This window comes from Batrachochytrium dendrobatidis, assembly GCF_000203795.2.
Source record: "Batrachochytrium dendrobatidis JAM81 unplaced genomic scaffold BATDEscaffold_1, whole genome shotgun sequence".
In the NCBI taxonomy this organism is placed as follows: domain Eukaryota; kingdom Fungi; phylum Chytridiomycota; class Chytridiomycetes; order Rhizophydiales; genus Batrachochytrium; species Batrachochytrium dendrobatidis.
The window spans coordinates 3886024-3910700 of record NW_006281099.1 but is presented as its reverse complement, the minus strand read 5'-3'; the positions used below and the strand labels follow the sequence as shown (position 1 = coordinate 3910700).

General features: G+C 40.1%; 8 protein-coding genes across 8 annotated transcripts; 4 read left to right on the top strand and 4 right to left on the bottom strand.

The window, feature by feature from the left end:
- Nucleotides 1–45: 45 nt before the first annotated feature.
- BATDEDRAFT_86019 (uncharacterized protein) lies at nucleotides 46–2514 on the bottom strand (the record flags this gene model as incomplete). The annotated part of the gene is made up of 7 exons (XM_006676089.1): nucleotides 46–147; nucleotides 228–609; nucleotides 695–892; nucleotides 1008–1337; nucleotides 1440–1614; nucleotides 1688–1968; nucleotides 2108–2514. The coding sequence occupies 7 exons, from the start codon at nucleotides 2512–2514 to the stop codon at nucleotides 46–48; spliced, it is 1875 nt and encodes a 624-aa protein (XP_006676152.1).
- An 871-nt stretch (nucleotides 2515–3385) lies between these two features.
- BATDEDRAFT_34290 (uncharacterized protein) lies at nucleotides 3386–4019 on the top strand (the record flags this gene model as incomplete). The annotated part of the gene is made up of 2 exons (XM_006675751.1): nucleotides 3386–3455; nucleotides 3532–4019. 2 exons carry the CDS (start codon nucleotides 3386–3388, stop codon nucleotides 3843–3845), a joined length of 384 nt encoding a protein of 127 aa, XP_006675814.1. The 3' UTR covers nucleotides 3846–4019.
- A 206-nt stretch (nucleotides 4020–4225) lies between these two features.
- BATDEDRAFT_85259 (DNA repair protein RAD14) lies at nucleotides 4226–5278 on the top strand (the record flags this gene model as incomplete). Its single annotated transcript, XM_006676366.1, has 4 exons — nucleotides 4226–4433; nucleotides 4550–4693; nucleotides 4794–4973; nucleotides 5058–5278. 4 exons carry the CDS (start codon nucleotides 4226–4228, stop codon nucleotides 5276–5278), a joined length of 753 nt encoding a protein of 250 aa, XP_006676429.1.
- A 321-nt stretch (nucleotides 5279–5599) lies between these two features.
- Nucleotides 5600–7403, top strand: BATDEDRAFT_85119 (uncharacterized protein; the record flags this gene model as incomplete). The annotated part of the gene is made up of 1 exon (XM_006676365.1): nucleotides 5600–7403. Exon 1 carries the CDS (start codon nucleotides 5610–5612, stop codon nucleotides 7401–7403), a length of 1794 nt encoding a protein of 597 aa, XP_006676428.1. The 5' UTR covers nucleotides 5600–5609.
- Nucleotides 7404–8356: 953 nt separating this feature from the next.
- On the bottom strand, nucleotides 8357–10495 carry BATDEDRAFT_36555 (uncharacterized protein). The gene is made up of 3 exons (XM_006675837.1): nucleotides 9274–10495; nucleotides 9067–9167; nucleotides 8357–8983 (listed from the first exon to the last, which is right to left on the bottom strand). The coding sequence occupies exons 1-3, from the start codon at nucleotides 10441–10443 to the stop codon at nucleotides 8854–8856; spliced, it is 1401 nt and encodes a 466-aa protein (XP_006675900.1). The 5' UTR covers nucleotides 10444–10495; the 3' UTR covers nucleotides 8357–8853.
- Nucleotides 10496–11011: 516 nt separating this feature from the next.
- Nucleotides 11012–12190, top strand: BATDEDRAFT_85260 (uncharacterized protein; the record flags this gene model as incomplete). Its single annotated transcript, XM_006676364.1, has 3 exons — nucleotides 11012–11153; nucleotides 11281–11421; nucleotides 11718–12190. The coding sequence occupies 3 exons, from the start codon at nucleotides 11012–11014 to the stop codon at nucleotides 12188–12190; spliced, it is 756 nt and encodes a 251-aa protein (XP_006676427.1).
- A 268-nt stretch (nucleotides 12191–12458) lies between these two features.
- Nucleotides 12459–22900, bottom strand: BATDEDRAFT_22429 (uncharacterized protein; the record flags this gene model as incomplete). The annotated part of the gene is made up of 6 exons (XM_006675504.1): nucleotides 12459–12698; nucleotides 12795–13107; nucleotides 13191–13322; nucleotides 13390–22133; nucleotides 22212–22368; nucleotides 22410–22900. The coding sequence occupies 6 exons, from the start codon at nucleotides 22898–22900 to the stop codon at nucleotides 12459–12461; spliced, it is 10077 nt and encodes a 3358-aa protein (XP_006675567.1).
- Nucleotides 22901–23405: 505 nt separating this feature from the next.
- Nucleotides 23406–24391, bottom strand: BATDEDRAFT_7910 (uncharacterized protein; the record flags this gene model as incomplete). Its single annotated transcript, XM_006674889.1, has 5 exons — nucleotides 23406–23596; nucleotides 23679–23730; nucleotides 23806–23904; nucleotides 23988–24069; nucleotides 24138–24391. 5 exons carry the CDS (start codon nucleotides 24389–24391, stop codon nucleotides 23406–23408), a joined length of 678 nt encoding a protein of 225 aa, XP_006674952.1.
- Nucleotides 24392–24677: the final 286 nt, after the last annotated feature.

Here is a 24677-nt window from a genome sequence, read left to right as displayed (position 1 = left end):
AATGGCAATACAATATTTAGATACTATTTGATATTTAGCAAAATACTACTCAAATATTTCAAAATTTACGTGCCTGATACTGTTTTGCTCGGTAATGCGCACTCCAAGTCTAGCAGATTCGCAAAAAGGGTGGCCAAACAAAGCCATCTATACATAGTATCCATTTGGAAACAACAATTGAATCAGCAGCGTTCTGGTTCGACATGCACGTCAAGTCACATTCTTACCGTGATATATGCCTTTTCGTTAACAGATATCATACATTCGCCGAGCCACCGATACCACCGATCAAAAAATAAATCTTTTGTTTTGGCAACTTCTATTTTTTCTACTTTTGAAAAGGTAGAGGAAATAAACCAATTAACAATATTGATAACTTTGATCAAAGGGATACTGATTGACCCAAACAAAGTAGAGCCAAAATGAGACAAAAAAACTCGAGCGACAGCTGATTTCATAGATTGATGAATCACGTCGGGATCTTCTTTTTGAAGCGTAAAATAGTTTTCACCAATCACGCCTGCAACAGACACTGCACCGACGGCGTGCACCACATTATATAGCCATAGAAACCATACAAATGCATAGCATTGAAAATAGTTGTTGTGTCTGTATTATGTTGTTAAACAGGTTTTATAAGATCTCGTCAGCAAATTTAGGCAATTGAATATCAATACATATAAAGACTTCTTACATCGATGGTACAAACACTCTTCCAGTAGGAACAGTATATGTTGAATTATGAAGCGTGTATGTACGTGTAATTGGCGTTACCACTTTTCCTACCGTTGATAGAAGCGATACAATGAATACTGTGTATAGTCCAAGAAAAATAACAGCACCTGTTTTTGCAAGTGGGATTGTTGATAGAACCTGAAGTTTTCGAAACGAGCTGACCAAGTGAAAATTTAAATAGTATTGTTTATACCATGAGCAAATTAAAGATTAGATGAATACCCATAATTCTACAATTTTGTAAGTTGTATAGCATGTTGAGGTCTACTTACTTGCTAGTTTCAATGATAATCCGGATAGCAAGTGCAATTGTTTTACGGAAAAAAAACGACGAAATAGAAATGGCTACTGAAATGATGAATACAATGCATGTCAATGTAAGCAGCGTAGAAGCAGTATAATAGCCGCCCGCAGCTGAGATAGTAGAACTAAGTGGAGACAGTCCATAGTACTGCAGTGAAATATACATGTATAACAAAAATCCCGATCCACCCCATGCCACTAGTAACACTAGCCACAGTGTAGCCCACACGATGAACCTGCTCATGATCACAAGCAAGAAAATCCACGAGTATGATAGAACCAGCGTGATGCTCATAGATCTGAATTTATATAGTATTGGTGAAATTTACAAGTTAAGCTAAAATGAATCATCTACTTTGAGTATTTTCCACAAACTTGAACGATTACTTTTAATCACATACACTATAAGAATCCACCAATCCAAAGCGATTTGCTGGAAAAGCATTGCAGCAAAAGTATCGTGGTTAAAATCTACCACTAAATTGGAAGCCCATAAAGTCACTGCGGTAGTATTGGTCAAGGCAATATCTTTTGAAATGCTATTAAATAACACATTGGGTACGCATCGATTAAAAACTACACGAAAATAGCATTAAACTGATTAGCATTCAAATATACGTATATGCATTGCTTGATATTTTAAAATTACCTGGAGTGCTAGCATGTGTCAGTGTACAATTCCCAGCAGCCACAAGTGCTTGACGAACTGAGGTTGAAGCAGTATCTGGTGGGTCCATTCCATATTGGCAAATCAGTGAACTAAAAGAATCAGTTAAATCAGGACATGATGAAATACATCGACGAAATGAGTTTGTGGAACTCAGATTGTAGTAGGCGATATATGGTTGGCCAGATAAATCGCGTGACGAATCGACCTCGCCAGCAGATGTTCCACACAAACTTCCTTCGGAATCTCGTTCATAAAGTAGTCTATTCAAATAAACAGTTTAATTGAAATTTAGTTAAAGTTTTAATGTACACATGGGTCATTTAATTCACTGTAGACCTCAATACTTGAAAATATAGCACCCATATTTCCAAAATCTTGTTAAAATAACTAGAATCACACCTTTGATAATAACCGCGCGTAAATGCCATATAACTTATAGTTGCCATTCCGCCTGTTGCGCATAAAAAAAGCAGCAGCCATATTGCATCATTGCAGTACTTTCGCTTTTTTACAGGAATTTGAACATGGATCCCAATAGATTCCCTTACTGACGATTTTCTTGGGAGAAGTGCTGTTGCAGAGGCTGGCGATTTAGTATCTGGAGACAAATACGCGGATTGGGGAGATGCTGATGCCAGTGGTTGGATATAGGAGGATCGTCGGTCATTAACATTCACTTGTAGATCTGGGCGGATAAGAGTAGATCGACGCTCTTGATTACGTTGAGATGGAGTGCGAGTGATGGTTATACTGGGTGGTTGAAGGTGTTCTCGTGTATTTTGAGACTGTGGGTTTAGTCTAGACATTGAGATATGTGTTAATGTTGGAAAAGACTTGGCTGACCGTTTTTCAAAAAAGTTTATTCAATGCTTTTGTTTTGGTCGAATGTAGAATTTAAATCACTGAGATAATAAAGACTAATTGAAATACATTGATAAAGCACCAAGCGCCTTAAATCTCATGCTTGGTCATTTGAATATATGCTATATACAACTTTGCTAATTGGCTACACCTTCTCGGTCATAGGATGACAATTTGATGCAGAACAATAGGCTATCGATACAATGGAAAGTTTATACGAATTATAATTGTATTCGCGTAAAGTGCAACTTTTCTGTATTCATCTTGTGATGACTGCCTCGCCTCGAAATACACAATGGTTAAATATTTGTTGCAACTTGCTACTAGAAATTGGCTGTATTGCTTCTTTGATAGACACTCTCGACTTAATAAATACAATGCTGATTGATATGATGCTCACACAATCAAAAATGTAGTTTTGAATTGAAATTATTCCTTTTTTAGTATAACCATGCATTGTATGATTACCAGTCTAATACTTTATTTCGCGTGAATACGACTGGCGATTGTCGAAATAAAGCATGTCAATTGTAATTGGTGTAGTCAATAGTGCATTCGTCTAGTCAGTCAAATGTTTAACAACGATACACAATAAATGTAGCCCATTTCATGACTCATAATATCCAATGTTGATGCGATAATTTTGCAAGTGATTTGTGTCGATACAAAATGTTTGTGGAATTGCAATTACGACAATTTCACTTTTATCAGATCACGTGCAAGTGGCATTCGGTCAGCAGCCACTTGAATCATATGCGCCACAGTCGGAATCCGCCGCATAAATCAAAACTTGAACCATTTTTATTCAACTTAATCATGACTGCTGGAAAGTTTGCATTCCAATGGAGGCCTTGGGCGAACCTACAGGCTTACTATGCGGCTGTCTGTAAGTTCAGACTTTGAATTGAATCACAATTGAACCGTTCAGTTTAACCAACTCTCATTGTTATACCCAACATCAGTTATTTTAATCGGCTCAGTTATCAGTGCATGGTTTCCCAATCGATTTGTCGCAGGAGCCAACCTGTTTATCAGTCTGCTCATTATTGGCTTGGAGCATCCGTTTCCATACATGGATAAACTTGGATTCGTTTCAAACAACCTGTATCTACGAGCACTCTTGTATGCGGCATGTGTTGTTCCTGGATTGATTCAAGCACCGACACATACTGGAGTGCTATGTCTGTCCTGTGCAGCACTGACATACTTGTGGGCTGCAGTGTGTGGTGAATCGGGAGCTCCTGCTGGAAAAGGCAGTGGGAAAAGCGCTACGTAATTGGACGTTGATCGTCATGCATAATATTGATTGGCTGACTGGATAGTTATTTTTGTATATAGAAACATATGGGTGTATTTAATCCAGTCGGTAGATTCCCAGATGCATTGTTGTTAGTATATCCAGATTCAATGGATTGGTTTTATTTTTTAATGAATTGAATGTATATAGCCATTTCGATCGAGTTGTGATATTACATTTGACCTATTTGGAGTGGATTGCATGGTTTTGTACATGTTCGAATCAAATTTAAAATGTGATTGTTGAACCCATCAGATTCAATCGACTATCGATGCATTGAATAGTCTGCATGTGTTGTACATCATTCGGTTTGGTGCTTTTTGATATTTTGACGTTTTTCATCTCCAAATCTACACAACATGTCCAATTCTCAGAGCATATCCGATGAGCAGTTGGCATTGATTCATGCCAATAAACAAAATGCTTTAAAGCGACTAAGAAGTCAACAAAACAATCAGTTGAATGGATCGATTCCTGTATCTACTCACACCAGGTCTGGTGAGCTTGCACCATCCAGCGCATTGCCAGCTCACACTAGAAAAAAGAAGGCTCTTGACCTGACATATTGTAAGGATAGCTGATATACTAGTATTGAATACTTTTGTGCAAACTGTAATTATGGACCCATGAATGTCATTTGTACTGGAACCTGAGCAATTGTATTATCAATTGGTTGAACTTAGGCGAGTTCAATTTGGGCACTCTGAAGGATACTAAAGGAGGGTTTTTACCCGAACCTCCAGTACCATCAGCAGACAATGAGTTGATGGGAGGTTCAAGCAAAAGCAATACACTGAACGAGACACCAACAAGCATATATGATCACCGTAAGTAGTTGATTATGATTTACAACTCTAGAATAAATTTATATTTGGTATGGACTAACCAGTGACTAACAATTGGGTGTTGAACATGTATATACATTAGAGATTCATCCAGATCCAAAAGAGAACCCACAGTGCAGCAAATGTAAATCAATTGATATAGATTACAACTATGAAAAGCATTTCAAAGAGCTTGTGTGCCGCAAATGCCGTGATGCCTATCCAGATGAATATAGCCTGCTTACCAAAACAGAATGTCGAGAGGACTATTTACTTACAGAAAGTGAGTAGTTTATTTCTACTATGAAATATCTGTTGAATAGCTCAAGATTTGCACCAGAATCGTTAATTAAATGCTTTGATATAGGTGAACTGCGAGATTCGGAAAAGTTACCGAATTGGATCAAAGCAAATCCGCATAAATCGACCTATAGTAACATGTTGTTGTATCTACGAAAGCAAGTTGAAGCATTTGCATGGAGCAAATGGGGATCACCCGAAGCATTGGATGCAGAGTTTGTACGCAGGGATGCAGCAAAGCAAGTGCAAAAAGATAAAAAGTTTAAAAAGAAGCTAGCAGGCAAGTGATTGAACTAGTCAATGTCAAACAATTACTATTAGACTGATCTATGATGGACACACTATTAGAACTGAGGGCCAAGACACGAACAAGTGTATGGGAGAGAAACCGCAAGACAGAGCACGATCACACGTATGGTGAAGAAGTGTACGATGAAGCGAAAGGAATGTAAGTGAATGAATTGTGTTCACAGCCAAACTTTGAATCTAACAAGCGTGACTTAGTTATGTGCGGACATGCTCAGGATGTGCAATGCAATTACAATATGAAGATTTATAAATCACTGCAGTGGCGTGATGGTCAACTTTAACCATTGATTGCCATTCAACCACTTCTGTTATGTCATTCAGACCCGGCGAATACTACAACTCTACCTACAGCAACCACTCCATCAGTACTTCTACCATGAACGACCACACAAAAAGATCACTTCCATCTACTACTACCACGACTAACATCACTTTGGCTGATGCTTACTTGTTACTGGATCTGCCTTATACTGTCAAGCCTTCTGCTCCATTGCCTATTCCTGCCTCTGGCTCAGCCATCACTACTCTAGCTGCCACTTACACTACTGCTGCATCTGCTCCTACCTTCATTGTCACTACTACTTCAAGCACACCTATCGATTATGCCAATGGTCGCAATAGCTACGTCGATGGCACTGCTCTTGGTACCACCACTGCTCCCATTTCACATGGTCTTTCTCTTGCATACTCTCTTCCAGGAGCTTCTACTTGCTCAACAAGCTCCATGGGAGCTTCTCTTCAGCCACAACTTTACTACGGTACTAGTGCTCCCACAGACGATGAAGAGTTGATGTTGGCTGCTCAGGTCTTGGTTCGCACTCAGGCTCTGCGAGTCCCTGCTAATACAAACAGACACAATAATGAAAGCTACAGTAGTAGTTTGACCAGCAGCACCGCCAGTCTAGGCAGTAGTTACGGAAACAACTTTAGTAAAGGTCTTAATCTCAACTCGTCTATGCCAGGGTACAATGCTCCCATCAAAGCTGAACAGCAACAAGAGCACCTTAGCAGATTCAGTTATCACTACACCAACAATCACAATCATCTGTCATCTTACTATGGCTCATCTACTGGTGGGTATAATCAACAGAGCTATCATCAGAGTCATGGACCTATGTCCTCCAGTTTACCAACTACTTCTGTCCCTTCGTTGCACTGGCGAAAGGAAAGTTTCTCTTCGTCCACCACTACTCAACCACCCACATCATTTGTTTGGCCGTCTAGTTCTGATGCTGACGCTACTGGATCCAAGACTGCCCATACTTTTGCCACGCCCAGCCCAACAGGCCCAATTAGTATGGGCCGTAGCAAAAGCAATACTAGCAACACCGCAAAATCCAGAGGGTTTGCTTCCAAAAATAAGGGAAAGCCAAAATTTGCCACTGCCAAATCTGGTATCAAAGGAGGTAAAGGAAGCAATTCCATGCTTATTGATAGTCCACAGGCTGAAGGATCTAGTCATTCTTTTGGGAATTCGTCTTCACCAATCATGGCTAGCTCAACGGCATCCATATCTGTTACTGCCGCTAAAGGACAAACTGCCCGCAGAAAACAACGCAACCCATACGATCGAGATTTATCCATGGGCGATGGCAAACCTCCTCCATCTCACGCTGTAGCCTCGGCATCCCAAAAGTTTAATCCCGGCGCGCCATTTGATGTCGATTCTTTGGCTGAGGGTCATGAAGTAAACAGCGCTACTCCTGTCGCCGTCAAATCCACTCTTTCCTCGTTGCTCAAAATGTCTGCACAGTCACATACAAAATCCGACCAGCTTTCTCTAGGTCCCGACACAGCTGGCTATGCCCTGAATAATGGATCTCCGTATTTGGCTGATGGAATGGACACTGATCAATCCATGGTTTTGGATACTTCTATATCGACTCAAGCATCTACTATCAAACAAGCACCTGCAATCTCTACTGCTAAATCCAAATCAAAACCTGTTAATGCAAGCTCACAAAATCGTGTTTGTAATTATTGCCAGGCTACAACAACTCCAATGTGGCGACACGGCCCTCCTGGCTATCCTGATCTGTGCAACAAATGCGGTGTCAAATGGATGCGCCGCCGTATTTTACAAGACGACGTGATCATGTCATAATCAACCGTCAACAAAGTTACATTACTGTTCAACCATTATCATATTAAAAATAGTGATGCTGGAAGCTGTATCCAGTTGTGCATTAGTATATGTGCTTGCCCAATTTTTATGTTGCCTTTGGGAATTCTTTTGTTATAGTTCATGTCATTTACCCCTCAAGTTTAAATTCATGTCGTTTGACTTTTTGAAATTTTTGTGCATAGTCATGTCCCAGTTCTTTATTGTCTATATGTTCACAAGGTCTTGTCTATTCTTTCACATTTTTAATCTGAGCCTGTTCCCAACATACTTTGCCTTGTATGCACTACCGACTTGTTTATTTATCTGACGATCTTCAAGTCTGATAGCGCACTGTTTCTATGTTTTTGGCTACTTTTATCTGCCTGTACTCTATAAAGTCCGTTTGGCATTTCTTCTTTGATCTCTAAATGCAAATGTGCCATATACTCTGAAGCGACGACAGATATTTATTTTCTATTCTATTTTATTTCCATTTTATCTTTCATAAACACCTAAATATTAAAAACTGATCTATACAATTTTTTAATGCTAGTTTTATCTTGAGTGGGGCTGGTCTTTGTGGATTAGTAGGGAATAGACTGCATGATGCTAACCTAAAGGGCTTGAAACGACCATTCCAAAAGTTTGATTCATGCAGTTCAATGGGGCCACCAACTTGGATTACGACTAGCGACAATCTGACTTGTTAACACGTCCAGTTTATTGAGTGATATGTTGTCCCTTTCGATTCAATATAGGATAACGTCGCTTATTTGACCTGGCTCTAACACGAAAGTTTCGACGCTTTACCCACATGCTCTACGTTGACCTAAAGCAATTGTGCAATGTTACGGATTATTCTTGTTTTTGAAATGCTGCAATAGTCTGTTTGATGCTGTCTGAATGGTTCCAAAACAATGAAATTAGCTTGAAATATAAATAAACGTTTTTTTGCATTCTCATTCTTATTTTCAACTGTGATGGCATCACTTAGCCCCCAGTGCAACGAACTCAAACAAAAATATGATACTTGCTTCAACAAATGGTATGCAGAAAAGTTTCTGGAAGGTGACTACAGACCCTCATGCGATGCTATACTCTTAGAATACCGGAACTGTGTGTGGGTCAGTTGTAACCCTGATTCTAGTTGATGGATGTGAACTACAGCTGTCTTCATTCATATACTCATGGGATAATACTATACTTTACTGATCCATGACTATAGAAAGCCGTCAAGGAAAGAAAACTAGAGTATTTGATTAGGGATGCTAAAGGCCCAGGAGCAGGCTACACACCAGGTTTTGAACCTGCAGCTTCCGAACCCAATAAATAAAAACAATCCAACTTCAGTTTAAACCTTTTAATTATTGACTGTCATGGATTACTATAATCAGGACTGATAATAATTCAGAGTTTCTGCCAACGCTTGGACTAACTTGGATTTAAGAAATCAGTTGTACATGCCAATCTTGGGAAGCTCAAGAGGCTGCAGAGATTGATGCTTGCGACTTGATTCAAACTTTCTAGCCTGTCGATTTCCTTCTGCCTCGATGCTCATTTGTTGCCAGATCTTTCGCATTCTGGATCAATTTTATATACAGCAGGAAAGTTAGTTTTTGTGCTTTGATGTTGCAAAGTCGTTGACAAGGCGTTACCAATTTACCTCTGGACTTGCATTGCGGCAATCTCAACTTTACGCTCCCATCCTTTGAGTTTCTTGTTTAGATCATGCTGTGATGCTTTGACCAATACATAGTCCATCACCTACAATTCCATACAGTCATAGTTTTGCTTTAAAATTAAACTATAGCTTCAAATGATTGTTTTTTGGACATCAGTCTGCATGCGCGCAGCTTGTTGAAACACTTACATCAGGAACCTTGTAGTCATCAAGTTGTTTTAATATCCATCCATTTAATCTCTCGCTTTTGCGCCTATCATTGTCTACCACTTGGGCTTCGCTATTTAATTTTCCAAGCAGATCTTGGCGTTGTTCAATCTCCGATCGCAGTCTTGTCGACTCGGAAGATAGCATTTGAAGTTTTTTTCTATAATAGTTGAGAATTTGCACTGTTTTCCCGGCAGTCATTTTGAGTTTGAGCAGCTCCGAGTTACGCTCGTCAATTTTCTGCAAGTACTGTTTGTTCTCGATTTGGAGTTGGTCAAAATCAATTGCATGCAGTACCTCACCCATCTCTTCTTTTTGTTTCAACTGCAAATGAAGCTTGTTTTTTTGAACTTTTAGCGTAACGTTCTTGAGCCGGACCTTTTCAATCGTTGCATCTTTTCCACGGATCTTGTCTTCAAAGTATCTGATGACTCGTTCAGCCATGACCTTGCCCGTACGTTGATTGACGGCCTGCTGAACAATATCTCTGCGAAACTCGTACATGGCTTTTTTGATTTCCGATACACGGATTTCGACCTCTTCAATTTCAGCCTTGTAATTGTCCATGACTTTGCCCCACTCTTCCTGCTGATGCTGAATCTCGTCTCTAAGTTCTTCCAGCTCTCTTGTAGCAATCTCACTCTTTTGTTCGGATGTGAGGAGCAATGGGCGATCTGCTTCTTTAGCCTTTTCGTTTTTCTTCTTTTTTTCACGACGAGTATCTTTTCCTCGATCTTGAGAGTCTGAATTGTCAATATTTGTTCCTGCACCACCTGTTCGTACTGATCCATTTGCATCCCCTTTATCATCCTCTTTTCCTTGAGGCGTGACGCGACACAAGTAGCTTTCAAACATGATGTTTTCGGCCTCATAAAAATGCATCTTGCGTTCCAGTTCAGTTTGAAGACGCTGCAACTCTATATCAGTGTAGGCTTCAAAATCAATTTCTTCTGTTACTGAGCTTGTCTGGGGTTGTTTTTCTTGTTTATTTTGTTGTATCAAAGGTGCATTGATTAGTGAGTGTGACAGGGGTAAAGGTTGTGGATGACTAAATATGGTTTGCTGCGAATCTGTTGATGGTGAAAGTTGTACTTCTAATGATATGGATGGAGTACTTTCCAAACCAAGTGCTGATTTTTGTAAAGTATCCATCTGTGGATAATATGCGTTCGATATAGAGTCCAAATGTGTAGTGTTTAAAAGTAGCTTTTACAGCCGTATTCACGTAAAATAGTACATTTTTGTATTTATCTCGCAGACTTTATTTCACTTTGGAATAAACAATGGTTGAATATTTGCTACGCTTTTCCACTACAAATTAAATTGGCTTTAATCGACATTTTCAATTCAATAAGCACATCATCCATCATATGATGCACAATCCACCCTACAAACTCAACCTTGTTGTATCTTTAAACTCACAAATACGTTTGTGCTATAGTTTAAAAAACAAAGCTTGTACATTTTAAGAATGCAACTGTTGTTTCCATACCAATCACCAGGGGGAATCTCGGTAAACTTTATTAACGAGTTCAGGGACACGCTATTGTTCAGTCAATCTGACACTCATTTCATGAGACTGCCTATTATTTGTTCAAGCGCGTACAATAGATTTGGCATCGACAGCCGTACCAACCAAAATAACACGTAAAAATGGCATAGTTGACCACGCAGTGGATTTTCACCTTTACTATTTTAAAATATTTTAAAATACTCTAAAATGTATGCGCCAAATGCAGCACCCACTAATGCCAAAAAGTATTTCAAACCAGCTATATTTACCCGCCTTCGTAAATGGTTTCAACGCTTGTTTTCGCCATGCGGTTCCAGTCCCGAACCTGAACCTGAATCTGAACGTGCAGGTAAGATGTAATCTATGCATATTGATAATTTGGACTACAAGCAGATTATCCACTTATTAGTTCTGTACTTTATACGCGTATTTATCTAAATAAATCACCTCGTTCTCATACCCATGATCCAATGTAGTCGTGCCAGTCACTAAGGCTGCTGCACCAAAAACTATCAATGTAGACAAGCTTGAATCGCATCTATCACCCCAAAGTACACTCGTATCACTTGCGCCAAAATGTATCGAACGCCCAAAGAATGATGCTGTTGTAAATTGTCGTAAGTAGATTTTGGTTTACATTATTGACTGAAACCTATAGGGTTTTTAGTCAGAAAATCAGATGTTTGAATCATCAAATTCGAGGTTTCTAAACTGTTTTTTTTACAACAATTTTAAAGCAAAACTCGATTCTCCCAAACCATTAGGTAACAGCAAGCTGCTGATTTAAACTTAATTCGAATGATTTATCATATGATCTGATGTTCTCAGCGTAGCATTTTAGCGTAGCTAAAGCGACTTGTGAATGACTGACAACTAGACCGTTTTATTGTGCTTATTAATCATTCGAATATAGATGATGCAAAAACACGAGAAGACGCGTTGATATTAGATAATGGACACTCAATTCCGCCATTCGTGTTCACTTGGGAAGAACAGTATTTTAGCGTTACTTCCCATATACAACTTGACGGTGCCTATCCTCACCCAATTGTTTGTGAAGTGTCTTACTCAAAGGGTGAAACGATTGTGCTCACTCCGTACAAAAACGATCAACAATGTGTGTGGTATATAATAGACTCGTTTATGCTCCATCAAATACAAGCGGATATCCTAAAAAACCCACCCCAGGTTCCAGAAGGACTTGGACTTGAGTCATACGAGTTTGTCTTGCAGATCTTTTTTAAGGAAAACGACCGCAAAGCGCCTATCAATACTTTAAATATTTGGTTGAATGATGTTAGGACGGCACTGAATATTTACGGGATAATTACAAACAGTTATTTTTCACAATATTGGCTTGATAATTTATCTACATACTCGTTTTAAATTCTTTACTATGAATCAAAATGACCCATAGTAAAGCCTACATGTGATAAGCACAAAAGAACGCGCTTTATTCATTGGGCACAAAAATATGCTATCCCAAAACCTACAATACTGATTAAATAACTCTGCCAATACTTTAGATCAAATATAGATCTATATCTACCAAGCCTATTTAAACTTGGCTGATAATTCAAATAAAATGCTTGTTTTATTCACTAAGCACAATATATTTTAAACTAAATTCTGAAACTGCTTTAAACGAGAATACTCATCGAAATCGGGTCGGCTGCTGAGACCAACGTTGATCAGTGGGATACGTCGAACCATTTAACTGACTGGTGAACTGGCGATCGTCCATCATGCCATGTGGTATATGTTGTGAATGACGGCCCTGTTCTTCACGATACAGAGAGTTTGTAACAGAGCCTGCGGCAGAAGGCGGAGCGGGTGACATGCGATCCTGAATAAAATGCATTGGGGAAGATATATGTGATAGATTATGTCGATCCTAAATAAAATAAAAAGTACACGATATCACTAGTTAATATCGCCTTGATAATGCTTATCTAGCGTCCAAACATAGTCAGCAAAAGGACGTTTTTACATATTTGAGGGCACGTAATAGTCGTTCGTTTTCCATTTCAATTGCTCGCTTTTCGTACAACTCTTCATTCAAACGCTCCTCAATTGCAGCCTGACCCATGCGTGCCTGCTGTAGATTGCGCTCTAAATCCTTCACGTGCTGGTTTTGTGCATCAGAACTCAGTTCACCATAGGACCATTGTCGTGAAAATTGGTTCTTTGTAGATACCGCAACAAGACCTGTTTGATTATAGCCTATTTCCGCCCCATGATATTCATCCAAACTAAAGCTGCCATTTCCTTCCAAAAACGTTTGCCATCGTGCTGCCATTATTCTAAATCAACAACACAAAACATCAACTGCATTAGTAAAACGTGATAATCTAACATGGATCCTTTGAAAATCAACAGTGTTTACTTGATACGATGGACAGCAATAACAGCATTGATACATCGGATCAACTTTCTACGTGGCGTCAAACTCTTTGTAAAGTCCGGCTTGTCCATTATTACGCCCATCCCATGAAGATAGGATAGCGACATTTTTTGACTGGTAAAATGAAAAGGTGTTGAGTATTTCCACTACAGTGATATACATAAAATTCTAACAATGTTACCTTTCGAGTAGATCATCTACTTTAAAAGATAAATATAGCTTTTGATATCTTAGATCTCCTCGCCACAAAACAAGTCGGTTTACCAAAGCTCGCACATACACCAACTCCTGAACAAGCGATCTACATTGTTCGCGCAGCTTTGGAAGATTCAATCTAATTTTGTTTACTTCTAAATCAGGAATATCGATGGCGCCAGGACCAATTGTGTTTATGAGCATCTCACGCAAAATGGCAAGCACTTCGCCATTAGAAATCCTAAGGTTGGATAATTCATGCCTCATACTTTCAATTTCTTCAGCAGCAGCTTGTGAGTTAAGCTGCATAGGCTGACTATGAGTTTCGACTTGTCGCTTAAGTTGCTGATTACGGTTCTTTAAATCTTCAATTTTAAGAGCCAATCGCTTTGCACGTTCACGTTCAAATTTGATTTGTGCGTCGGCTTGGCGTTTGGCCTCTTCCATTTGACTATGATGCTGTTCAGATACAATCGGAGAAACAATATCCTTGTTTTCAAATTGGCTCAGTTGTAGAGTGAGAGAATGTACCTTTGTTTGAGCTTCACGTAGCTGAGCATCGCGCTCAATGAGCCGGGACTCCATGACTTGAGACTGAGCCACGACTCGATGCCAATTCTCGGTTGTTTCTGTATTTCTAGCAATTTGATCTTGTAATCGAGTCTCAAGATCTATTAATCGTGCCTCACGATCACGCAACAGCGTTTCAATCTCATTTTTTTGCTCTTGAAGTGATTTTAATAATCCATTGGTATCCTCAGCACGAAGTTGAGAAGCTAGCTTGGCTGCATCCTGACGAACACGATCAATTTCTTGCTCAAATCCGCGCCGCTCATTAGTCCACAAAACATCTCGATCTGTCAACCGCTGGTCAGCCAACCGAGATTGAACAACAGCATCATTTAGACGCTTTTCAAGATCCCTTCGTTCAGTATCAAATTCTTGCTCCAGCTGAGTAATGCGCATCTCTAGTTCCAGTGACTTGCAATGCCACTTTTCTGCTCGCTCAGTCAAACTCTCAGTAGTCTGTCGGTCTGATTGTAATTTATCTCTACGAGTTAAACGCTCCTGTAAAATAATAACCTCAGCACTCTGAACACGCTCTCTTTCCTCCGTATCAAAAAGACGGCGTTGCAAGCTATCTCTTTCTTCAAACAGCATATGTTCCGTATCATCTAGCTGCTCCTCAACTTTTCGCTTCTGTGCCCGTAGCTCATCTAAAGCAGTATCATATTTTGATCGAAGTTCACCAATGCGAGCATTAAGAAGGTCGCGAGAGTGACGCTGTTCAGCAGCAACAGCACTACGAATCTCTTCATCCGCAATGGCACGCATACGCTGACGCTCCTCCATTAGAATTTGATCACGATCAAGTATTTCCATGTGTTTTTTACGCAGCTCAGTCTCAAGCTGTGCTCGCTCGGATAGCCAAGCATGGCGATGCGACTCGTGATCCTCTTGGGTTCGTTGCAAATGATGAGTTCCAGGAACCTGTTTGTATGTATCCTCCATCGATCGGTATCGGTCGGAAAAATAGGCAGCTTCCTGTGATGCACGAGCTGCATCTGCCAAAGCTTTGGCAAGTGCAAACTCAGAGTCCTTGAGTTTTGTCTCTAGAAGCTGTGAATGTAGATTCAAATGCTGAAGACGTGAGTCCAAATCAGCAACAACATCCTTATGCACTTGATCCATTTTTTTAATGTTAGCCTCACAGTCTCGAATATGAAACTCGGCGTCACGCACTTTGATTTCGACTTGGCGAAGATTGGATTCGGCTTCTAACAGCATAGCCTCTTTTTCAGCCAATCTTTGTTTAAAAAAGTCGCTATCACGAACTGAATCTGTCGAGTGCGATTGCTGACGAGACTTTAGGCGAGCAAGTTCTGAAACAAGACGGTCACGCTCAGCTTCAAGCGACCCCACCAGCTTGTTCAAAGCAGCACGCTCTTTAGTATGAAGTTCATCTTGAACAGCAATCTGATTATGGTGCTCAAAGTACTGCGTATTGAGACGATCCTCAAATTGCTTTTCAATTGACCGAGCATTCAATTCGTGGGTTTTTGCCTCGTGCTGAACCACATCTATATCACGCTGTGCAATTTCACAAACATGAGCCAACTCGTCAAACTCTTCTTTCATAGAAGCTATTTTGCACTGAGATTCTTGTTGATACTGATGTGCATCGGCTTGTGCTTTTGCAATCAAGTTGCGAAGAATAGAGTTTGCTGACAACTCATGCGACCATAGCTTGCGCAGCTCATCAATTTGTCTTTGAAGAAGCTTTAAATCGGGACCATCTGGCGTCTCTGACATACCAGCAAAGCTATTATTCAGTAGCTCTTCAATCGTATTTCGTAATGTCTTGATTTCGCCATCATTTTCTTCAATCAATGCAAGTGCACTTTCCAGTTGATTCATGGATTGATCAACATTACACGCTTTTGCTTCAAGAAGAGCGTGGTCGGCAATGGACACCTGTCGCATACCTGCAGGAATTTTAGGACTTTCATCTTGCATAAGAACCAAAGCAGTACCGTTAGCATCCATTTTGACACCCAACGACCGAACAAGATGTGATAGCTTTTCAACCTCCCTGTTTTTGCTATCCAACTCGTCAAGAGCGGGTTGCAATGCACTCAATAAGTGATCACTCTCTGCAAGTTTTCCTTGTAATTCAGCAACCACCGTTTGTAGTCGAATCACTTCCACGGCCGCGGAAGTATGTTTTGTACCGTGATGCTCAGATCTGGCATCTAACGCAGAGATAAGAGCTTGTTTTTCACTGGTTAGCTGTGCCATCTCAGCACGCAAACTTTGAAGCTCGGCAGATGAAAAATTACCTCGATCATGCATGCCAGTCATTGACAAATTGGTGATTCCATCGGCAAGTGCTTGTTCAGGATTTGTAAAAGGACGAGCTAAAAGCAGTTTGTTTTGAGTGATTGCAAGAACATTCTTGGTGTCCGCAAGCTCGGCCTCGAGTGCCTTGTATCGTAGTTGCTCAGAGGTGTCGGATTGAACACAATTGCTGCGATGCATTTCCAAATCAATTTTATGTTGTTGTAGCAACGAAGCCAATTGTGCATTAACAGCAGCAGTGGCTGCCTGGGCAGTTTCCAACTGGCCATCCTTGCGTAAAAGGATATCGTTCATTTCCTCCAACTTGACAACAACCTCAGACTTGGATTGTTTAGCATCAGCAAGTTTTTTAGTCAAATCATCTATATTCTGCTGTAATTGTTTTGTCTGTATGTCAGCATTGGTCGATTTGTCAATAGACAACAAATTGGCTGCTTTCAACTCGGATAAGCGTAGCTCAGTCTCGCCCAGATTTTTCTTGACGAGATCATACGCATCTTGCACTTTAGTCACGCTGTCTTGAAGCTGAGTGATTTCTTGAACATACTTTTCAACACTTTGCTTCAACAAAGTATTTTCAGCTTCTAATTGCTGGGCCTTGGCTGTTAAAGTAGAAAATTCAGCAACTTGGTCACTTAGGTTTGTATTTAGCTGCCCGATAGCCTCAGAATGCACATGTTTAATAGATAACAGCTCAGACTCGACATCACGATGCTGTTCTTGAGCCATCGCAACGTTGTGTTGAGCTTCCTCTAACAGCATAGTCAATCGTTGTACCTCGTTAGCTTGATATGTCAACTGAGAATATATTTCATCGTAATTGGCATTCAATGATATTTTGTGGTCTTCGTGACTAGCTTTCAATGCATCCATCTCAACGCAATGAGCTTCATGATTGTCATGAAGCTCATGTTTACAATCATATAGTTCCTTTTCAAGTGCAGCATATTGCTCCTGTGCAAGTTGCAACTTTTCATTACTGGCGTGAGCAGCATCTTCCATCAAAGCGATTTTCTCCAAGTAATATGTAACATGAGATTCAAGCTCAGGCACCTTGGCAGACAATTGAGAAAGTTGATATTGAAGGTCAGACACTTCAGCTTTTTTATGCGATTGAGCCTGTTCTAAACTATGCTCCATCTGAACATATTTTTCCTGAACAGCAAACAGCTCGTGATCGCGCTCAGCAAGCGATTTCACAGCATTGAGGTGGTCGAGTTTGCATAGCTCCAATTCCTGTGATAGCTGGCTTATTTCTTTTGAAGAATGATCAATTTCTTCGGTTTTGGTAGCAAGTTGTTGCTCAAGCTCTGAAAATCGGGTAAGCTGAGAATCTGTAGTTTGCAACTGTAGCAGTACTTGTTGATATTCTTGCTGGATTTGCGCGTTGGTTAGCTTGAGCTCATGATAATGTTCTTCCATCTCTCTTGATTTGGTTTGAGATTCTAATAACACGTTCAACTCCTCTTGAAGAGCATTTTTTTCTTGCTGAAGCTCAGCTTGCTCCTGTGTCAACTGCATAATACGTTCTTGCAAAGAATCAAAGTCAAAAGCATTTTTCTCGAGTTGCTGTTGATAGTGTTGCTCAGACTGCTCCATACTAAACCGGAGTTGTCTGCTTTCTTCTTGAAGTTTTTCAAGTTCAATCTGAGTAGCCTTTGAAGCATCCGTACTTTTATGCATGTTTTGAATTTCGTATTCCATCTCGGAGCGCTCAAGTTCAATTTCAGCCATACGCTTGCTCAGATTAGAGTGCTCATGAGCCAATGTAGCAAGTTCATGTGACTGCTCATTGTGAACAGCCATGAGCTGCTCCTTTTCATTTTTAACCTGATCCAATTCCTGAATAATTATATCCATTTCGCTACTACGCTCATTGGAGATATTGGCAAGACGATCCTCAAATTCAATGCGTCGAGACTCCCATTCAGACTTTTCAGTTTCAAAAGTTTGAGCATAAGCCTGCCATTCGTTTACAGCTTGCTGAGCATCTTGTATCTGCAAAGTCAATTCGCTAACGTACTGATCATTTTCAGCACAAGTAATATCTAGTTCGTTCTTTTGAGTTTTAAGAGCATCAAGATCGACATGCAGCTGATCCTGCGATGCACGCATTTCATCAAGTGTGTTGACAAGTGTTTCTTTGTCGGCTTGTAATTGCTGCACTAGCAGCACATGCTCATCCAGTCTCTGCTGAACATCACCAAAAGCACTCTTATCACTTTCAACATTTGCACAAAAATCATTCAAACGAACAATATCCAATTTGGCGGCATCAAGGGACTGCGACAATTGTTGTATCTGCTGAGTAAGCGTGTCACGTTCAGCAATCAATGCCTCTTGACTAGTACAAATAGACTCTATATGTGACCTATGCTCCATATTCTGTTGTTCAAGATTCTGGCTGCGCAAATCAGCGGCTTCAAGTTGAAGTTGCAAATCGTCTCGAATAGCAACTATATTTTCATAATTATGCTTCAGTGCCTCTGCTTCTTGAGAAATATGAGAAGTGCGAGATTCATTATTGGATATTGAAGCTTCTAGTTGCTTAATATTTTCTTTTAGAGAAAGTACATCACGCTCAAATGCTTCTTTTTCAAATTTAATTTGATCATGCGTATGGGCTAGTTCGTCATATCGACTCGACGTCTCCTTAAGCTGTGATTCCATTTTTGAACTTTGGTCTTGAGCCTCGATAAACTTGACATTTACATCACGCAGCTTATCGGTTAAAGACAAAACCTCTAGTTCGGTGGCATGTCGTAAATCTTCAAGGGTCGTTTCAAGGGTATTGTTTTTACTAGTCAAATCCTCGTTAGCGCTGACTAGATCCTCCGTGTTAGAAAAAGACTGTTGAGCTTGCAAAAGTTGAGCAGAAAGATGCTCAATTTTGTGTGTAAGAGCACTTTCATTTTCGTCACGACATGCAAGCTCTTGTGCATGCAGCTCGTTGGTTTCTTCAAGCGATGTTGCTGCATAGTCCTCCCATTGCTGACTGGATGTACGCATAATGTCCAGCTCATTTTCCAAAGTTGCAATTTTATCTTCCAACACTAAAATATACTCTTTCAAACGCTCAACTTCTTCGCTTAGAGCGCTAGATGATTGAGACGCATGTATAGCGTCGTCCAGCTCGCTGCGGGAAGCCAGAGCATCCTTTTGGGCTTGCTCAAGCAAAGCAGCTAATTGATCACGCTCCTGTTTCAATGAACTGAGCTGCATATTTATAGTCTCGATATGTAGAGCAGTGGATTCATTCTCCGATTTACGCTCAATTCCCACCTCGTCCAGCTGATTTGATGTATTGGAATGAGCAGCTTCAAGTTTAGCCAACTCATTTTCAAATTTGACGTTGTTGGATTCAATAATTGACTGGAGCTCATCACAGCGCTCTTCAAAATAGTGCTTTTCATCTTGAAGATAATTAAGCTCGTCCTGCATTTCTACAATTTTTTGAGTCAATTTTTCTGCAAAAACTGTTTGATCTGCCAAACGCACTTCTATATCTGCAAGCTGCGCGTCAGAGGTTTTCTTTTCGTTGATCAAATCAGAGCTATTCGCCAATTCTGTAGCCGACTCTACAACTTTAGACTGAGCAGCACAGAGTTGATCCTGCAGTTGTTGAATTTTATCATCACACTGTACAAGAGTATCAGAATAGTCTGCCTCCATACTAGCAATTTTAGCTTCCAACTCTGTTATTTTTTTCAATGCTTCAGATAGCTGTTCGAAATCGGGGCTGAAATCAGTCAAAACACTAGCGTCCAACGTGTCCAGTGTACTAGTACGCTTTAATAATGCATCGTTTTTGGCTTGCAGCTCTGCCAGTAAAATCTGATACTCGCTGTTACGCTCGGTCAGATTACGCATTGTGTCAACCAGCTGCTCTTGATCATCAATTGACTGTTTGCGAAAAGTTTCTAGTTCAAGACGAGCAGCATTTGCTTTAGATTTAAGATTATCCGACTCAGTTGTAATGGCAATCAACTCATTTTGAAGACTACTCATATCGTAAGCACCAGATGAGGATGCTGATCCAGTGGTTATTGTACATGAAGCAAGATGATCGCGTTCGATAGTTATAGTCTGCAGTTGTGTTTTTAAATCGTCAATTATGACTTTCAAGTCATCAACTTCAGGAGAAAGTAAAGGAAACTCATCCCACCCATCTGTGTCTTGAGCCGACAGGATATCTGGCTGAGTAACTTCAGCAAGTTTAGTCATGGGAGAAAGTTGTATTGTTTTGGAAGATGTAGTCGCTGTGTTGTGTTTCTGTGACAGGCGTTTTAATGTGTCATTTTCGTCACGAACAGATTGCAAATCAGTCTTTAATGTCTCGACTTCCAACTCCAATTCCATAGCACGCGCAAAGGACTCATCCTTATCAATAGCAGTATTGCCATAAGAAGTATTGGTATGCTTTGCATTAGCAATCAATGCATCACGTTCGGCAGAGATGGTAGAAAGTTCACATTGAAGCACCTGAATTTGCTGCTCAAAATCGGCAGTTAGAGTTTGTTTTTCTTCTTGAACCCACTCGATCGTATTTTGTAAATTTTCGATTTTGAGTAAATGCTCTTGCTCCGATGTTGCAGTGGTTTCTACCAGCTGAGACATGTGTTCGGTTAGCATACGATACTGCTCGACGTCAGATGAATCTGCAATTGCATTTGTAGACTCGGTAGTAGTTTTGGAATACAAAGCATCAATCTCTGATTGCAATCGCGAGTTTTCGGCAGATAACTCTTCAATTTTTTCATGAAGTTGTTGTGTCTGTGAAGAAAAGTCGGCACCCGAGTGTGAAAGATCAAGATTCATACCATCAAGTTGGATTTGAAGTAAAGCGCGCTGTTCATTGGCAGCTTCCAGTCTGTCAGAAAAATCTTTTTGTCCAAGCAATGCATCGTGAAGCTGCGCCTGCAATTGCGAAATCTCATCTTTGGCACCGGTAGTTTCATCGAGGCAATTAAAAAATTCCCCAATAATGCCAGACTCTACATTAGTGGATGCTGAGGGATGAACAAGAGTCTTTATGGCTGCAAGTTCCGTTTGTAAACTAGAAATCTGCTGCATAAATCCATCAATGGTTAAAAGAGAGTTGGACTCGACTTCAACAAGACGAGCCTCGACCTGTTTCAGCGCTTCTGTACTTTCGGCCAACAAACTTGTCAGTCTTTCAATCTCTAGTTCAAGTTCTCTGTGACTGTTGGTTTTGTTCAACAAGCAAGTTTCAAGATCAGCAATTTGATCCTTGAGCAAAGTTACATGTTCTTTATGCTTGGTAATAATGTCTTGCAGCTGCACAACTTCTTTAGAACAAGTGTCGAGAGAATCTGAATCAACGTGTGGCATCAGATCAAAATCACCTTTCAACGACTCTACTGTTTCCTCCAGTACGTGTTTGGCGCTTATCAATTCAGTAATCTGAAGATGTGCTTCGTGTGCTCCTTGTTTTAGTGTTTCTGTCATTGACTGATACTCCAATAGCTGATTTTGCAACAACTCTACTTCTGATAAATTATTATCCGGGACCAAAGATGATATGGGCTTATTTACAGAAAGAGCGTTTTCAAGTTGCATCTCAAGCATCTCACGTTGTTGATTCAACATTGCATTATCCTCTTCAAGCAGACGTGTGCGCATACGATTTTCCTCCACCTCGCCATAGTCACGTTCAAATTGCATATCGAGTTCAGCAGATCTAATCTCGGCAGTTTGTAAAGCAGCCTTTAAATTATGGTTATGCCTGCCAAGGGTATTCAGCTCAGTGTCATATTTGCTTCGATACTCGTCTAGCTCGGCCTCAAGCTTCTCAATACGTGATATATACTGACCATGAATTTTTTGAAGCTGCTCTTCTTGTGAATGTAGCTTAATGTTGAGAAAAATTATCCAATGTTAATTTACTGGAGTGTATAAATAGTTGAAAATGCAAGTCATCATTCTTACACGTTGAGATTCATGAATACTGCTTTGGATCGAGTCACGACGACCAGAAACAGAAGCAGATCTAACCAATATATCTTGCTTTGATTTCATTACTGATTGGGTTGATGGAGAATCTGCCCTGATACTTGAAGACCTAGCATTTGAAGTAATCGATAAGCTAAATTTAATCAACAGAAACTTGGTATAATAAATATGTACCTGATAGAATCATTGGCACCGTCATACAAGACAAGTCTGTCAATTTCTGCTAAATTAGGATCAGTTTCCAAGTCGATACCAACCATGGAAGTAGCTGATATTTTTGATTCACATTCAGAATAATTAGATGTAAAATCATGGTCTAGATCCGTTCTCAGCTGAGAACGAGATGTCTGACGACTCAATGACTTGAGTGATACAGTGGATGGTAGATTCATAATTTGACGTCTAGTGTCTGACATTTCAGATGATGATGCTATACTAGATGCAGGCTGCACTTCGATGTCTGAAGTAACCGAATGTGCATCAGTGCGTTTAAGGGATCCATTGCTAGACTTGGACACAAGACCCAGTCCACTCAATGGCTGACCATGAACTGTAGATGACGACGAAATAGCCGAATGAACCGAGTATGCTCCAGGGGCTCGTGAATTCCTGAAGCGCTGTAGCTTCTGTTTAGTGCGTTCCAGCTGTTGCTCTCTGGATTCCATTGTAAAGTTGTTGCTGTGGTTGGGTTAGCCAATGCTTAAGAATTGGATTGACAAGAGTAGACCGTTATGGTCACTGAACCAGACACTAAGATATTAACAGTTGCTGATCCGCAGACAACTTGGTGGTTAGTTCAGATGATCTTGTTGGATAAGAAAGCAAATCGATGGTTTGATGTTTGTAACAAGTCGATTCTTGTACAAAGCACAGCGAACAGGCTTGAATCCATTTGGTATTCAACCAGGAATGTCCAATGCAATCCACAAGATGCTGTATGAATACTAAAATATATGCACAACATACCAAGAATGCAATCAATCTTATATTGACAGATTTGACCACCTTTGCAATGTGTCGGGGAAAGATTTAAACTCTGGCTTTACAAGATTGTTCAATCATTCTCAATTCTTTTATTTGAAATGGTTTCTCTGCTGCTCAACTACGGTGAAAAAGGTCTTTTGAATCCAGTCTAATATTTCAAATATATTTAGTATTCACGACTCAAAATCATACTGTTGGCAGATCTACTGCACTACTTACAGATTGAAGGATGCCCATGGCTGATCGAACTCCAAAATTCACCACATTGCTAACATCCGATACGGCTTTGCCAAATCCGCCTACATCCTTTAAACGTCTATCCAGAAATTTGTAGGTTTGCTCAAACCCTTTTGACTTGTCTGTCGTCATAAACAATTCTAATACATATTGTTCAAGTATTGTATCAGTTGAAAATCAAGTACAAAAATACACATGTCAAGACTAAACTACTCTGCTTACCTGACGAGGTGTAGACTCCTGAAAGAATTAATCGCTTGGTATACCAATTAAGCTATAGAATACCAACATATGAGTTTTTAAAAATTACAATAAAATGCAAATATCAATTTCTCAAACTTGCATCTACAGATCTGTCACCAGCAAGAAACCAAATCTCGTCGACAAGACCACCTAAATCCCTCGCAGTATTGGCCAGATTCTGTGGCTGAGAAAGTAACGCAATGGCCTGTATTGTAAAAAGTATCAATTTGAAATCAGGTTCATCAATATCAATTAGGGGATTTGAATCAATTCAAACTATAATCTAACCTGCGGCCATTTGTGAATATATGGACCAGTCATCATTAAACGAGCAATACATGCTGTTCTTACTCGTGCAGTCACTCCCATCCTACAAATATATCAATCTCAGTATAAACCAAACAACCATGGCATGCAAACAACATTGCCTTTACTCACTGAGATAGATCAACCTGTTCCTTGGCAAGTGCAGGTCCAATCATTTTTGTACGTGACTGGATAAAGTACTCGACTAGTTCAATGGGACCACGAGTAAGTAACCCATGAGTAACATCAGTGTATCCGAGCGATCTTGCTCCTTGGCGGATTGCTTGCAACGTCCATCCATGCTCGGAAACATGTGCCAATGAGGCTTCCAAGAGTCGAGATTGCGGTGTTTGGTCAGCACTAGCAGTATGAATCCATAAGCACATTATCTGATATAAAACAGTATAATCAATTCAAACAAAGCAGACATGCATAAAACAGCTTACTTTTTCTCAACCAACAAGCAAATATCGTACGGAATGGACTCGGATGTGCCTGCTGAATAAGTTCGAGTAATGAAATCTGGTGTCGATAATTGTCCAGTGCGGTTTATGGCTGTAATAGGCCGTAATGCATAGTTGGGTTTAAAAACAGAAACAGTTGTAGATTTTGAGATCATATTAGAAGCTGTAGTGCTTGCAACTCGACCCCAACTCATGGCTGCTAATGAAT